This window comes from Rhincodon typus, chromosome 43, assembly GCF_021869965.1.
Source record: "Rhincodon typus isolate 14 chromosome 43, sRhiTyp1.1, whole genome shotgun sequence".
Taxonomy (NCBI): Eukaryota; Metazoa; Chordata; class Chondrichthyes; order Orectolobiformes; family Rhincodontidae; genus Rhincodon; species Rhincodon typus.
The window spans coordinates 900,471-916,967 of record NC_063374.1 but is presented as its reverse complement, the minus strand read 5'-3'; the positions used below and the strand labels follow the sequence as shown (position 1 = coordinate 916,967).

At 43.0% G+C, this 16,497-nt stretch overlaps 3 protein-coding genes across 10 annotated transcripts in view; 2 read left to right on the top strand and 1 right to left on the bottom strand.

Annotated features, from left to right (window-relative positions):
• LOC109936376 (zinc finger protein 239-like) overlaps window positions 1–2,712 on the bottom strand; it is a 43,338-nt gene extending 40,626 nt beyond the window's left edge. For 2 of the 5 annotated variants that reach the window (XM_048619683.1, XM_048619680.1), the window contains exons 1-2: window positions 2,645–2,712; window positions 1,717–2,262 (exon numbers count right to left, since the gene is read on the bottom strand). The gene's annotated coding sequence lies outside the window, so the exon portion shown is untranslated. The remainder of the gene's footprint in view (window positions 1–1,716; window positions 2,263–2,644) is intronic. The other 3 variants (XM_048619681.1, XM_048619679.1, XM_048619682.1) reach the window with 3 other exon arrangements.
• LOC109936375 (gastrula zinc finger protein XlCGF26.1-like) overlaps window positions 1–11,863 on the top strand; it is a 56,799-nt gene extending 44,936 nt beyond the window's left edge. The window contains exon 3 of one of the 3 annotated variants that reach the window (XM_048619684.1): window positions 11,164–11,863. In XM_048619684.1, the coding sequence (XP_048475641.1) occupies window positions 11,164–11,758 (595 nt within the window). In that variant the 3' untranslated portion in view covers window positions 11,759–11,863. Of the gene's footprint in view, window positions 1–11,146 lie in introns of all 3 variants that reach the window. The other 2 variants (XM_048619685.1, XM_048619686.1) reach the window with 2 other exon arrangements.
• LOC109917695 (zinc finger protein OZF-like) overlaps window positions 6,968–16,497 on the top strand; it is a 36,494-nt gene continuing 26,964 nt past the window's right edge. The window contains exons 1-2 of one of the 2 annotated variants that reach the window (XR_007266024.1): window positions 6,968–7,024; window positions 10,751–10,865. The gene's annotated coding sequence lies outside the window, so the exon portion shown is untranslated. Of the gene's footprint in view, window positions 7,025–10,750; window positions 10,866–16,497 lie in introns of those variants that run through there. The other variant, XM_048619678.1, reaches the window with a different exon arrangement.

Below are 16,497 nucleotides of genomic sequence, written 5' to 3'. Positions count from 1 at the left end.
TTTTAAACGTCTCTTCACAGTCAGAACATTTAAAAGGTTTTACGTTAGAGTGAATACGTTGATGTTTCAATAGGTTGTATGACTGAGCGAATCCCTTTCCACATTTGGGACAGGTGAACGGTCTCTCCCCGGTGTGAGTTCGCTGGTGAACAGTGAGTTCAGATGATCGCCTAAATCCAGTCCCACAGTGAGAGCACCTGAATGGTCTCTCGTCAGTGTGAACACGTTGATGGCACGTCACTTCCCCAGAACTTTTAAAGCACTTCCCACAGTCTGGGCATTTAAATGGTCTCTTGTCAGTGTGAACTCGTTGGTGTTTCTGCAGGTTTGATGAAGCAGTGAATCTCTTCCCACATGCAGAACAGCTGAAAGGCTTCTCCCCACTGTGAATGAGTTGATGTCTCAGCAGATACTTCTTGCTTTTAAATTTCTTCTCACAGTGAGAACATTTAAAAGGTCTTTGCTCAGTGTGAACATACTGATGTGTCAGCAGACTGGAAGACTGAGTGAATCCCTTCCCACATGTAGAGCAGGTGAATGGTCTCTCTCCAGTGTGAGTCCGTCGATGAATTTCAAGCTCAGATGGGTAACTGAATCCCTTTCCACAGTCTACACATTTCCATGGTTTCTCAATGCTGTGGGTATTCTTGGGTTTCTCCAGGTTGAAGCCTTGTCAACAGATACACACTGCACTGTGAAAGGTGCAATGTTTGTTCAGGCTGTTTAACTGGTTAAAGCTACTTCCACAGTAATTCACTGGAGCACTGTCACTTTAGTGTGTGTCTTGGTGCTTTTCCAATCGGACTGATGTTTGAAATCCTTTTGACAAATAGAACAGACAAGCATTTCGCCTTCCACATTCAAAGGGTGATAATATTCATGTCCTGATAAATAAAGGGACTCTGTCAAATCTTGACACGATTTTTGATTTGAGTTGTCCATCTGATAATTCTCCACTTGTAATGTCCTAGGAAAGGAGTTCAGAAAGCCCAATGACTGAACTACAAGACAGAAATATAGAATAGAAGAATTTGCTTTCTATGGAGCACTCTCTGCTACAGTAGTAAAGCTTTCCATGCTGGAATTCAATCCCAAGTGTCATCTGTATTGTTTCGCTTGGACTCCAGCTATTCACAATATAAATTAATGATTTGGGTGAGGGAATTAAATATCTCCAAGTTTTCAGACAATGTAAAGCTGTGTGGGAGGGTGAACTGTGAGGAGGAAGCAGAGATTATTCAGTGAGATTTGGACCAAGTTGAGTGAATGCGCAAATGCATGGCGGATGAAGGGTAATGTGACAGTAATGAGGTTATCCACTTTATCACCAAAAACAGGAAAGCTGACTATTACTTGAATGGCAATTGATTGGGAACAGGAAAGGTACAACAAGACCTGGCTGTCCTTCAACACCAGTCACTGAAAGTAAGCATGCAGGTACAGCAAGTGGTTATAACAAAAGCCTTTGACTAAAGGAGCAGAGATATGTTGCTGCAACATACAGGGCCTTGGTGAGACCACATCTGGAGTATTGTGTGCAGTTCTGGTCTCCTTATCTGAGGAAGGATGTTCTGGTTATGCAGGGAGTGTAATAAGGAATTACCAAAAACAGGAGTAGCTCGAGAAACTCAGCAGGTCTGGCAGTATCTATGCAGAGAAAGCAAAGTTAATGTTTCAAGTGTAGTGACCCTGCTTCAGAACTCAAAACTTACCAACCTGATTCCTGGAATAGCAGAACTGACAAGAGACAGATGAAACGAGACTGGGTTGTTTAGGACTATATTCACTGGAATTTAGAAGAATGAAGTTCTTATTGAAACCTATAAATTTTAACAGGATAAACACAGGAAAGATGTTTTCAATGACCAGGGAGTCCAGAACCAGGGGTCACAGTCTGAGTATATGAGGTAGGTTGTTTAGGACTGAAATGAGGAAAAACTTCTTAACTCACAGTGCTAAGCCTATAGAATTCTCTGCCACAGAAAGTGGTTGAAGCCAAAATGTTGAATGCTTTCAAGCAGACATATAGTTCTTAGAGCTTAAAGGAGTCAAAAGTTATGGGGATAAAGTGGGAACGGGGAACAGAGTTGGACGATCATATTGAACAGTGGAGTAGGCTATTGTTCTTAATTCCAATGCTTCTAATTCAATCCCGTGTGTCATCTTTACACTTTTCTTCCACCACTCTTTTCCCCCGTCCGTCCGTCCGTCCCTCCCTCTTTCTCTCTGCACTCTGGCCAGGTTGACTTCTGTAGCCCCGGTCTGCAAGTGAGAATAAAATCACTGAGTCGATCACTTTCCTTCCGGGCCACAGGAACATTGAAGTACCGCCGACCCTCACCAAGATGGCCACCCAGTCGCCCTCAGCTATGAACGAGCCTAACCGTCCCCTCACCAAGATGGCGACCAGGTGCTGGGGTAACCAGCCTCCCGCCCTTGGGAGGGAGCCCGCATCCCTGATTCGTCCTGACTCCCACTCACAAAATGGCGATCAACAAGCCGCCCGTTCCATCCCAGGGCCTGTCCCCACTAACCCGCACCGCGGAGTAAACTCGAAACCTATGAGCTCTTATTCGGAGCCCCAAGCCTCCACCAAAACGTTGAAAATGTTGCCAGGCCCCAGGGCCACGATTTCCATTCTTACCCTGTCTCTCGATCTCCTACCAGCACCCGAAGCTTCCGTTCCTCCTTGGGGTGTCCCCATAAATGACACTAGGCATGCTCGGATCACAACTCGCTGCTGCTCCTGCGCGTTGAACTCCAGTACTCACTGATAGGGGGCTTTCTGCAGCGCGGTGTATTCTGGGTCGGAAAACCGCCATGTAGTCCAATTCTTGAAGAAGTTTAATATAGTTCCCAAAAAGCAGAATAGGGGTTCCATCGATGGATTTTGCATCAAACAGTAAACAGTGCAGGCTTTGGGCATTTCAGTAAACATGATCCTACCGCAGAACCACAGTAATCAGTAGGACGACACATTATCATCTGCTAAGATACTGTCCCTTTACAGCCAGAACGTACAGGAGCTGAGTCATAGAAAATTGTTTCATTAAAACCAGGGATATATTTGCTTAATGTTCTAAAGTTTTATCTGGATTTCCTTCCTGTCCTAAATAATTGCTGCACAGATTGAAATAATTTAGCCTGGTGTATTCGTGCTCGTTCTTTGGAATAGCTGCTCACCTAATCTGGCATCCTCAACCTTTCTCTGGAGTCCTGCATGATTGCTGCCGTCAGATAATGGTTAAGTTCTTTGTTGAGAGCTTCATTTCAAATTGGCTCCAATACACTTTCAGGAAACTGATTACTAAAATATTCAATGTATACCTCAGTGTCCTCTAGTTCTCAATTCTTCCATCAAGGGCAACACCTTCTTCCAATCTACTTAGTCGAGGCGACTTATGATTCTATACACCTCCATCAAATCTCTTCTTAATCTCCTCCAAGTTGAACATATCAGCTCATCTCAACATCCTCAAAATATGCTTGATTTATTCATGTGATTGATTTCTGTATGCTCTTTAATGCCTTCCCTCGTTCTTAAGGTATGGTGCTCAGAACTAGGTCGAGAATTCCAGTTGAAACCAAACAAATGCTCACTTCATCATAACTTGCTTGATTTTTGTACTCTATGCCCACACTTCTAAAGACCAAAATACTTAAAGAACCACCTTTTCTTTTGCTCTTCCACCTTTAAGTAATAAAAATTTGAAATTAAAAATCCACACATCCCCACCCAAACGACAGAAAGTATTCTAGTGTGGAGCTGGAGGAACACAGCAGGCGAGGCAGCATCAGAGGAGCAGGAAAGTTGACATTTCGGGTCGGGGCACTTCTTCAGAAATGAGGAGGGGGAAGGGAGCTCAGAAATAAATAGAGAGAGCATCTGCTGCTCCCAATGTGGCCTCCTGCACATCGGTGAGACCAAGCGGAGACTCGGAGACTATTTTGTAGAGCATCTGCGCTCTGTACGTGACAAATGACAACACCTTCCAGTTGTGCACCATTTTAACTGCCACTCTCACTCCCTGGGTAACCTTTCCATCCTGGGCCTCCTCCAGTGTCACAATGACGCCACCCCCAAACTGGAGGAGCAGCACCTCATATTCTGCCTCGGGAGCCTACAGCCCCATGGCCTAAACATGGATTTCACCAGTTTTAAAATCTCCCTACCCCCGGCCTCATCCCATGTCCAAGCCTCCCTTTCATCCCTGCCTCCTTGACCTGGCACAACCTGTCCATCTTCTCTTCTACTTATCTGCCCATCCCACCTCACTGACCAATTCCCACCACTCCCTATCTGCACTCACCTATCACCATCCCACCTGCCTTTCCTAGCCCCACCCCTACTCTCTATTTATTTCTGAGCTCCCTTACCCCTCCCCATTTCTGAAGAAGGGTCCCGACTCGAAGCATCAACTTTCCTGCTCCTCTGATGCTGCCTGGCTTGCTGCGTTCCTCCAGCCCCAGACTGTGCTATCTCTGACTCCAGCATCTGCAATTCTTGCTATCTCAATGTATTCCAGTGCAGTGCTTCAATTACTAATCCATACTGTAAAATCATTTGACTGTCTGCATAGCTGTCTATAGCTGAGTGCCTGAGTGCTGTATTAAACCTAACATCTACACAACCATCTCACACTTACTTTGTAACAACATGAAGAATGTACTGTTTTGTTTCATTTCGTTTGAATTCTCAGACACTTTGCAAGTTCCTTGTATACCTTATCTTCTATGTTCTGCACTATAAAAAGTTACATTGGTCTTACCAACAGGTAGCAAGAGGATTGTTGTGGTCACAGTTCTGAAATACTGTCAATCTGTTTTTTAAGTGAATAGTTAGAGATATGCCAAATGGATTTTAAAGGAGAAAAAGTTAAATTGTCAATTTTTGCAGAAAGAATTTAACAATCTGTTTGAAATGGTAGACATTGCACAGCTTTGAGATGCAGAGAGATTTGGGTGTCCTGGTGCATTATTTACAAAAGGCTGGTCTGCGTGTAATTAGAATAATTAACAAAATGGTATTGTTTATTGTGAAGGGAATTGAATTGAAAAATATTGGTTGATTGAGTTATTGTTGTCACATGTCTGAAATTCAGTGAAAAGTGTAATTTTGCATGCTATACAGGCAGATTATACTATTCAAAGTGAATCAGGATAGCACGGTGGAATGCAGAATACAGTGTTACAGAGAAGGTGCAGAGAGAGAGATCAGAATTAATATTTGAGAGGTCCATTCAAAAGCCTGATAATAGCAGGGAAGAAGATGTTCTTGAATCTGTTTGTACATGTATTCAAACTTTGTGTCTGACAGGAGTATATGGAAGAGATTGTAACTGGGATAGGAAGAGTCTTTGATTATGTTGGTTGGTTCCCCGCGTTGTGTGGATGTGTAGATGGGGTCAGTGGATGGAAGGCTAGTTGGCATGATGGACTGGGCTGTAATCACGACTCTGTAGTTTTTTGCAGTCTTGGGAAGCGCAGTTACCAAAGAACGCTGCATCCAGTTAGGATGTTTTCTATGGTGCATTTATAAAAAAGTGGCAAGAGTCCTTGTGGACATACCAAATTTCCTTAATCTCCGGAGAAAGTAGAGATGTCGTTATGCTTTCTTGACCATCGTGTTGATGTGGGTGGACCAGGACAGATTATTGGTGATCATCACTCCCAGGAACTTGACACTCTTGACCATCTCCAACTCAGCACCATTGATGCCGACAGATGCATGCCCTCCACTCTGATTCCTGAAGTCAATGATCACATCCTTCATTTTACTGACATTGACGGAGAGAATGTTGTCTTTACACCATGTAGCTCTTTCCTGTGTTCTGTCTTGTCATTGTTTGAGATCAGACCTACAACGGTGCTGTCGTCAGCAAACTTGTAAATGGAGTTAGTGCAGAATTTGACCACACAGTCCTGTGTGTATAAGGTGTATACTAGAGGGCTCAGTACACAGCCTTGTGGGGTATCACTGTTGAGGATCATGGTGGAGGAGATGTTGTCACCTATTCTTACTGATTTGTGGTCTATGGGTCATGAGTCAAGGATCCAGTTACAGAGGGGGAGCCAAGACCTTGGTCTCGGAGTTTAGAGATGAGTTTGTTTGGAATTATGGGTGAAGTTGAAACTGCAGCCAATAAATGCCTGATGTAGTAAATGATGAATGAGGTCTGAAGAGCCATATCTGACTTAAAACGTTGACTGTTTCCCTCATCACACATGCTGTGAGACCTGTCGAGATTTCCAGTGTGTTCCCTTTTTATTTTCCAACACCTGCAGTATTTTGCTTTTAAAAAATTAGCACATTTACGTTTGAGGTATCCAGGGAAGCATGAGACCAGAACTGGAATACTGTGTACAGTATTGGTCTCCTTGTTTAAGGAAGAATGTAGAAGTATTGGAAGCTTTTCAGAGAAGATTTACTAGATTAATTTCAATGTGATTATGCAATATAGTAAACATATATCACCAAGCCATTTAAAATTAGTACGGCACTCCCCCCCCAAAAAAAACATGTACATGAATACACTGTTTGAGATGAGTTGTTTCTTTTTAGTGTGTTGTTCTGAACGCTAACAGGATTAATCTCTCCCCTAACAAGTCCAAACTCTTCTGCACGTTCATTTGTTGTTTGAATGGTCACATTTTCTGTTTGTATAGTTGTTCCTTTAAATCAGATTGTCTTGTCATGTTCTCTATTTCAGTAACATCTATTTCAGATGTTACAACGTTTACTCTAGCCCCAGAGAGTTAAATATGTTTAAAGCCACAAACATAAAGGTCCAACTTTCTCCTGGGGTTTTTACACTAAGGTTTCCAAATTAGGGGGAATTTCAGCCAATGAGGGAGTGTCGAGCCCAGCCCCGCCCCCTCATTCACTCCCATTGGTTGGAAATCCATCCTCTCCCGCCCCGTACACCAGCCCCGCCCCCTCTTCCTATTGGCCCTGAGCCACAGCCAACATCCGCAGTGCGGGGCTGCAGCTGGACGGAGCAGTTCATGTGGAAATTTATCGCAGGTGAGATTGGCTTGGGAGAGTGATGGAGCGGTTAAGTGTATTGGGAGGTTTCAGACTCACTACAAGAAAACATGAAACCACAATTGTGAAGCTTCCCCCCTCCTCAAACTCTAGTTGAAGCTGATTGTGGCTGCTCGGTTCTTTCCAGTGTCAGGCCTGAGCTAACTGCCACCATTTTTAGACGAGACGACCGGTGCAGGGACGCATGCGCTATTAGGCCGTCCCAGAGGTGAGGAGCGACCTGTAATCATGCCCCTTCTGGATGAACCCAGAAGCCCCGCCCCTCGGTGGTGTGGATTCTGTAACGTGCTCTGATTTGCTGGAGGACCAGTCGCCCCAACGGTCTTCCAGACTCGCCCCCTTTCCCGATAGGTCCGGACTGGCCGTCAATTATAATCGTTGTTCGAGCATGCGAAGTCACTGTCTCTTGTGTGTTACCACTGCAGATGATGTCGGATGTGATGTTCTTGTTTGTGTGGATGAACTGGAGACCTTGCGGGGGAATGAGAGAGACAGATAGACAGTGAGAAAATGGGAGTGGAGGAATGTAATTTGAGACAAAAAACTGCAGATGCTAGAATACAAGTACGACAAACAGGAGGCTGGAAGAACACAGCAAGGCAGGCAACATTGGAGGAAATGAGCAGTCAACATTTCGGGCATTACCCTTCTTCAGGACTGGATGTGGGGTTAGGGGAGATGCAGAAAAAGAGAGGGAGGAGGTGTGGCGGCAGAATGGTGATGATAGGTGGACATTGGTAGTAGGTACGACTTGGTTGGTCGATGGGAGGGATGAATCCGGTTGGTGGCTGGAAGGGAAGTTGGGGTGGGAAGGTTATTTGAAATTGGAGAACTCAATGGGTTGAGTCCTCTGGGCTGTAGGGTGCCCAGGCAGAAGATAAGGTGTTGTTCTTCAAATTTATGTTGTGAGTTGCTGTGACACTGGAGGTGGCTGATGACGGACATGTCAGAGGGGGAGTTGGGCAGGGAGTTGAAATGGGCAGTGACTGGGAAGTTAGGTTGGCCATTATGGGCCAGGTGAAGATGCTCAGTGAAACAGTCACCTAGTCTACGTTTGATGTCACCGACGCAGAGAAGACCACATCGGGAACACCGAATGCAATAGACTATATTGAAGGACATGCAGGTGAAGCTCTGTCTCACTCAGAAGGACTGTTGAGGGTCCTGAATGGAGGTGGTGTGGGGGCAGGTTTGCGACTTTTACGGTCACTGGGGAAGGTACCGGGCGAGTGGTTGGTGGGGAGTGTGGCGCAAACTGAGGAGTGAAGGGAATGGTCCTTGCAGAAGGCAGAGGGGAGTGGGGAGTGGAAGTTGTTCCGCCAACTCCAATTAGACCCTACCACCTGGACGAGTTTGAGGATGATACATTGGATGCGGAGGTTGAGGGGTGGAAATTGAAGACAAGAGAGACCCTATCTTTATTACGTTTGGCGAGCAGGGTGGTTAAGAGCCATGGAGGGGGGAAATGGAGGAGGTGTGGTGGAGGATGTGTGGATGACAGGGGTGGGGAAACGAGCATTGTTTGAAAAAGGCAGACATCTAGGATGCTTGGGAATAGAACGTCTCCTCGTCAGAGTAGATGTGATGGAGACAGAGGAGTTGGAAAAACAGGATGGAGTTTTTGCAGAGTACGTGGTGGGAGGAATTGAAGGAAAAATTTTTGAGGGTGAGGACTAGTTTGGCAAGGCGGAGGTGGGTATTGGTGGGGGGGAACTGGATGGATCTGTTGGAGAGGAAAAAACTGAGGGCATACAGGCCATCCTTGTGGGGTATGGACGTGTATAGGCATTGAACGTCCATAGTAAAGATGAAGCGCTGGGGGCCAGGAATTGAGGAGATGGGTATTAATTCAAGGCAAGGGTGGAACGAATATCCCAATTAGAGGCATCCCTAACTCAGCCGCTAGAGCCTGCTCCACCAATCAATAAGATTCTGGCCAATCTGATTACTCCACATTCCTGCCTCGCCCCAAGACCCTTCCACCCCAGCTAACCTGAAATCTGTCTATCTCGGACTCAAAATATTCAAAGACACCAACTTTCAAGAAGTGTATTTCAAAGATTCTCAGCTCTCTGTGAGGGGAAAAAAAATTTTGCTCATCACCACCTTAAACAGTGTATGTTCCCAACACAGCCATGACCTCCATGGTCAGTCTCAGTTGTGTTTGTGATATCAAGTCAGCATATAATAACTGAGATTTTCATGGTCAGAATTACAGTTTAGTACTGTTTTATACTTGGGTTTATCTGTGCACGTTTAACTATACTGAGTCTTAACATGCTTACATTTTTATGAAGCAAAAGCTTTGTGACATGTTTTAGCTTTTCTGTGAAAACCTAAGCTCCTAAAGTGGTGATTATTAGGACAAATAAGAGAAGGCCAAAGTCTCACACTTATTGTTTTATACTTCTGTTTAAAAAGTACACTAAGAATTGTTTTTAATTGATAATTTGTTGATCTTGATTCTGGGAAAAGCAGGCAGATTAATTGTCAAATGACATCACACTGTAAAGCTCTGTCTGGTGTTTACATTGCCAAAAAATGCAGTTTGTAATGAAACAGTGACCCCCAGCTCTAGGTTTACCCATACAGGAAATGTCCTCTCGATACCTACCCTCTCAATACCTGTCAGGTTCTTTACATGTTTCAATCAAGTTGCCTGTTACTCTTCAGAACTTCATTTGATAGAAGCCCAGTGTGTCCAACATTTCCTCATAGAACAATCCACTTATTCCAGTTATTAGTTTTGTCAACCTTCTCTGAATAGCCTCCAGCACATTTGCATCCATCCATAACTAAGGAGTCCAATAATGGTGCACGGTATACAAGGTGTGGTCTTATCAGTGCCCTTTACAAATGAAGCATAACATCCTCCTTTTTGGATTCAACCTCCCTTGCAGTGAATGGCTACTAGCTTTTCTAATTACTTGCTGTACTTGAATACTAACCTTCTGCAGTTTGTGCAGTAAGAAGGCCAGCTCAAAGCTCTGTAACCTCATCATTCAATGAAATACTTCATTTTTATTGTTTCTGCTGAAATGGACAATTTCCTACATATTCCATTTTCCAGATTGCTCATTCACTTAACCTACCTATATCCCTTTGCAACTTCCTTGTGTCCTCTCAACTCATTTTCCTACTTATCTTCACTTTGTCAGCAAATGTTGAAACCAAAGCTTTGTTCATTTCATCCAAACCTCTGAAAAAAAATTGCAAAACATCAAGGACTCTACAGTGATACCTGTGGCACATCACTCATTACATCTTGCCAAGCAGAAAAGAACATTTTATGACTGGCTAGCTAATATGAAACAGACAGCATGGAAATATATTACGCCCTACTCCATGAGCTTTTCATAATAACCTTTTTTGTGACAGCTTATCAAATGCCTTCTGAAAATCTAAGTGCAGTACATCCAGGGGTTCTCCATTATCCACAGCACATGTTCCTTAAAAAACTCCAACAACTTTGTTAAATGTGATTTCCCTTTCACAAAATCATGTTGACTGGCTGATTACCTCCATCTTTTCAAAGAGCCCAATGAAAATGTCTTTGCTAAACTTGAGGAAGAGTGTATAGGACTTGCACTTAAAGCTTTTGGGGAACAAAAGAGAGAGGAAACAATATTTCAGCCAAATTAGAATTGTCTGTTCAGAATCTCTATCCCATACTGACAGTTAAAAGCTTGTAAACTCCTTTTACAGGATGTAGAAAAAGGATGTTTTAAAGGTGGGAAGCTCAAATCAAAATTAATGTCACAATTAAACAGTCACTTGATTCATGAGAAACAGAATATCAGCAGCAACGAATGAGAAAGAAGAAATGTATATCTGTTCTGGCTGTGGAAGAAAATTGAGAGCATCAATGTGACAGGAAAAGCACCAAGCCTCTCACCTGAATGAGTGTGTTCCAGTGAACTGACTGTGTGCAAAGAGCTTTAACCACTTACACGGACTGAGTGAATGTGTTCCAGTGCCCTTACTGTGGAAACAGGTTAAGCAATTACGGGCCTGAAAATATATTGCACCATTTACAGCAGTGAGAAACCATACACGTGTTCTGTGGGTGGACGAGGCTTTGACTGATCATCCAAACTGGAGAGATACAAGGACACCAGTACCATGGAGAAACCGTGGAAATGTGAAGATTGTGGGAAAGGATTTAGTTACTCATCCCGGCTGGAAATCCATCGACGCACTCACACTGGGGAGAGGCCATTCACCTGCACAGTGTGTGGGAAGGGATTTGCTCGGTCATCCAATCTTTGCTCACACCAGCGAGTTCACACTGAGGAGAAGCCATTCAGCTGCACAACCTGTGGACAGAGCTTCAGATCTTCAGACACGCTCACTGAACACGAGCGAATTCACACAGGGCAGAAACCATTCAGTTGCTTTGTGTGTGGGACGAGATTCTCTCAGTTACACGCCCTCGAGTCACACCACCATTTTCACACGAAGGAGAATCCATTCCGCTGCACTTCCTGCGGAAAGACATTCAAGCATTCGATCGACCTCAAAGAACACCAACGCACCCACACTAGTGAGAAGCCATTCACCTGCTCTGTGTGTGGGAGGAAATTCTCTTGGTCATCCCAGCTGCTGACACATCAGCAAGTTCACACTGTGGAGAGGCCATTCCCCTGCTGTGTGTGTGGGATGGAATTCACTCAGTCATCCCATCTGCAGAGACACCAACGAATCCATAAGTGACTGCAGGGCTTTGATTCTGCTGTAACTGCTGCTGTTAATCATGTCTGAGATTGAGAATTGATAATATTTGGTTTGTATCTGATATTAACACCCCCTGTAACTGTGGCTAGAATTTAATTTGATTTTCAGGGCTGGACTCTTTCTTTTCAAACATATATCACCTGTGATCTTTCCCCTTGAACTGGGAACTCAGTAACAATAAAATTATGAACTTTTACTTCAATCCTAAATTGATTTTTGGTGCAAAATCTGCAGCTCAGAATCTGGGAAGTTAATATCTCCTCGTAGAAAATCTCTTTTAATCTTTGCTGACAATTTTGTCTGATGAACATTCTTCACATGGACACCTCCATTATGGCATTAAGTTAAGTCAAGGGTCATGAATAATAATGAAATGTTTTACAGACAAATCAATAAAAGCTTCTACAGACAAATCAATAAAAGCTTCATCAATCAACATTGATATTGATGAAGTTTGGAAGTCGCTGGAATCAATCATTTTTGACACTACAGCAGCAACATTTGGTAAAGGCAGAACCACGTCAAAGACTGGTCTGAGTACTGCTTGGCAGACGTTATATCTGTCATTGAAGCAAACAAGAAGAGATGATTTAATGTACAACACCAATGCAACAGCTAGAATGCTGCATCATCTGTAAGTAGTCAAGACAGTTGTGCAAAGGAACAGATACTGGGCAAAGAATCACTGAATCAGGCATGTCAGGAAATCCAAACTGCCTGCGGTCATATTAATTTACAAGCTGTGTCTGATGGGATCGAGAGAGCTCTTGGTCCCATTATGCCGAAGGTTGCCCCCGAGAAATTCAGAGTTGAAGTATTCACTGGAGGAAGTAAACAGATATCCCGCTGGGTTTAACATGACTGGGCAATATTCCTGTGAGACGGCCATCCCCTCGTCTCCATTTGATGCTATCCTGCTGCTTCCTGTCATTGTTGTGTCAGGCGTGGAACCCTCATCACCTGACCTGGAAAAGGCCATCGATTGTGGAGTGAGCAGCAAGTTCCCCAGCAAGGATGGAATCACAGCCGAACTGCCCAAATGCAAAAAGTCCCCTCTACTGCTGCACCTTCATGACCACCTTCTCCTCTGTTAGGAGGCAAGATCTGTCCCATAGGACATGCATGACGACCACCTACAAAAACAAAAGAGACCGAGGAGTTTGCAGGAACTGTGGGAGCCTCCCACTCCTTACTCTCACGGGGAAGACCTTCGCCAGGGTCATGTTGAACAGACTCCATCCACTTACAGATTGAGTGTATCCAGAAGCACAGTTTCTGTGCTGGCGGTTCGACAGTGGACAGGGATCGTCTTCAGACATCAGCTATGAGAGTAGTTTATAATCAGCATTTCGTCTAAAATGCTACCAGTTTCTGTGCTGAGAAAAGTGAAACATTTTCGTGACAAAATGAAAGTGGATCTTTAAGGATGCATTACAATTTACTTGTACAATTGTAAAGGGACTAAAAATTTGATTTCCCCAAAGATAATTTCAGACTTGTAGTTGTTTCCGAGCTCTTAAGCTGTGGGACTCCCTACCCTGTAACTGTTTTTCTTTGTCTAAAATGGTTAAAGTACCTCCAACAGCTTATATTTTTAAAAACTTTTCTTTCTGTTCAGTTACATTACAGTCATTTGGAGAAGAAACAAAATAATATTTGACGAAGCTGAGAGAAGTACCAAAGACTTGGAAACAAAGTTTGAAATGGCATTTGATTTGTTGTTCTGAAAGAAAGTTGTGCAAAATTGACCAAACCTTGATCAATTGTGAATGTTTGCTGAGCCCTTTTACAAACAAGCAGAGGAGTTAATCCTTTCCACTGATGGCATAGTGACAATTTGAACAAAGTACCACATTTTAAGATTGACCTTCATCCCATTTGTTATCTTTAAAGACAAATTGCTTGAGAACAGGAGATATAGGAGTTATTGCTAAGCTGACTGTAAGTATTTCTGTCTCTGATCTGCAGACACCGCATTCTGAGAATATTGAATTGGACAGTAAAATTCGTCCAACTCTCCTTAATGAGAGAGAATGAAAACTAATGCAATTCTGCACTTGGAATAAAAGAAGGAATTCACACCAAATAGGAATTGGAATGACTCTCCCTGGGTCTAATTCAATGGATTATATCACTTACATTCTGGTGGAAGTCACAAAGTGAGGATGAGATTCATAAATCAATACCCTTCTCTTGGAGGTGTTTGCTTGCTTCAGAACATTGTAAGAAACTGAATGTGATCGTCTGGCCACTGCCTGACACATTGGAACTGAGCTGGGGGAGTTAAGCAAAGATTTTCAAACTGACACTTCCTTGATCTTCTGGTAAGGTTACCTGAAAGTCACGAGTGGCTTTTATCAGATTGCACTTGTCGCATGATATTGGGATATTGGGACAGCAGTATGAGTAAGAGATATGATTTTATACCCCTTGAAGATTAACATGGAAATGCGTGGTGAAGCTGCACTGAATAACATGTCCCAGACATGCTCAGCAACTTGACAACAAAACAGCATGAAATTGTTACAAATGTCCATGAGATGACATTGTAAATCATTTAGGCACTAGCAAACACTCCATTGAGCAGCTGACTTTAAGATCATGGGGATAGATTCCACCCACTAGTGTCTATCAGAGGGAGTGACATTGATGTAAAGACAGACAGAGAATCTGCATTGAGGAAACAGCTACAAGGTGGATGCAGGCAAATGCAGAGAGCTGGAGAATTTTTAAGTTCCCACAAGAATTTTAATTTGAACCATGGAGGTTGACGACGTGTCAACAATTTAGAATTGTGAGACTGAATCTGCAAATGGAAAGAGAGAATTAAAATTGACATTTTCCACATCACTAAAAATATTTTGATATTGGTCTTGGAGGCAGCAAGGTTTTGCACTGCTGAATCTGAATCTTCTAGCAACTTCAGTATGTTTATAGTACGTGTTCAAGAAATTAGGAAAGCAAGCTCGTAAGTTAGAAGTGGCTGGAATTGTGAGAAATTGATTTTGATGTTCCCTACTCAAGACTGGGAGATCTGAAAATTATCATTTTATGAAATAGGAATCTGAATGATTGCCAATGGGTATTTTTCAGGCTGAAGGAAGATCTGTAGTGGAGTCCACCAGGGGTTAGTACTGGGTCCATTGGTGTGCAGGTAGCAGTTTCAAAGTTGGCACATGTTACAAAACCTGGAAACATTGTAAACAATGAGAAGGAAAGTATAGAATGCCAACGGGATGCAGACAAGTTGGTGGGGTGGGCTGACATGACAGATCAAGTTCAATGGAGAAGTTTGAGGTAGTTCATTTTCATAGGAAAAACATGGGCGGACAGTACAAAGTAAAGGGCGTTATTCTAAAGAGGGGTGCAGGAGCAGGGGGACCTGGGTGATTATGTGCACAGTTCATTGAAGGTGGCAGAACAAATGAAGAGAGCAGTTAATAGAGTGTATTGTATTCTGGGCAGTATTAATAGCAAATAGAGTACAAGAGCATGGGGGTTATGCTGAACTCATATATGACACTTGTCAGACCTCACCTAGAATATAGTATGCAGTTCTGGGTACCATGCAATAAGAAAGATATGAACGAATTGGAGAGAATCCAGGATAGGTTTACAAGAATGGTTCCAGATTGAAGAGGTTTGAACTGTTCTTAGTGAGATAGAGGCTACGAGGAGATCTAATAGAAGTTTTTAAAATCATGAGGGAGCTGGATAGATTAGATAGAGAGAAACTATTCTTGCTCATAAACGGATTGAGAAATAAACAGTACAGATTTAAAGCAAATTACAAAAATAGGAAATAGGATGTGAGGAAAAAAAAACTGTTTCACACAACGAGTGGTTGCACTGACTTGAATTATGTTGAGGCAGGTTCAGATGAAGATGGCATTGGATCGTTATTTGAATAGAAACAATGTGCAAGGGTATTAGGAAAAGGGAGAGAGTGGCACTAATTCATAATATTTGGAGAGCTGATGCAGACACGCTGACCTGAATGATCTCCTTTTGCACTGTAACACTGCTGTAATTTTGTGATTTAGTAATCTTTGCGGCTTTTATGGGGTTAAAATGTAGAATTTTGGGTTCCATTTCAGGTAAATTAGATATTGTTTACTTCAAGTTTCTTTCATTATGTCTCTGTTCAAAAATAATGTTGCACTTTTGACCTAACTTAAAGGCTTTTAGAAAACCTTGAAGTTGCTATGGAGACAATTGCTGAGGATGGAGCTATGACTGTAAAATATAGAAGCAAAATTAGGCCTTTAGAATTTTGCAGCAACACATTTGATTGGCTATTCCTGGCTTGCAACATTTGACCTGGTGCACAGCTGGGACTTAAATATGGCACTGGCTGTGCGGATCTCAGGAGGTCCCAACAGAATTGACAGCACCACCACTGGTGACTACCAGATGGTGCAAGTGTAGCTGAACAGCACAGAAATTGTCAGGTAACTCACCAGAACTGATGGAGAGAACCCCTCCATAAAACTCCCTGAAGGTGACACTTCTGGTTTAAAAACTCTGTCCATTATTTCTTACAGCTGACCCATCAGATGATATATTTTTGAGAGAAAAGCAATTATCCTGGGACATTAGTATCAAAGCATGAATAGTTTCTTCATTAAATGAAGACACGTTGCCCTAGCTGTACAATTTCAGTTCAGTCTTGGTTTTTTTTAAATTATTCATTCATCAGATGTGGGTGTTGCTGGCTG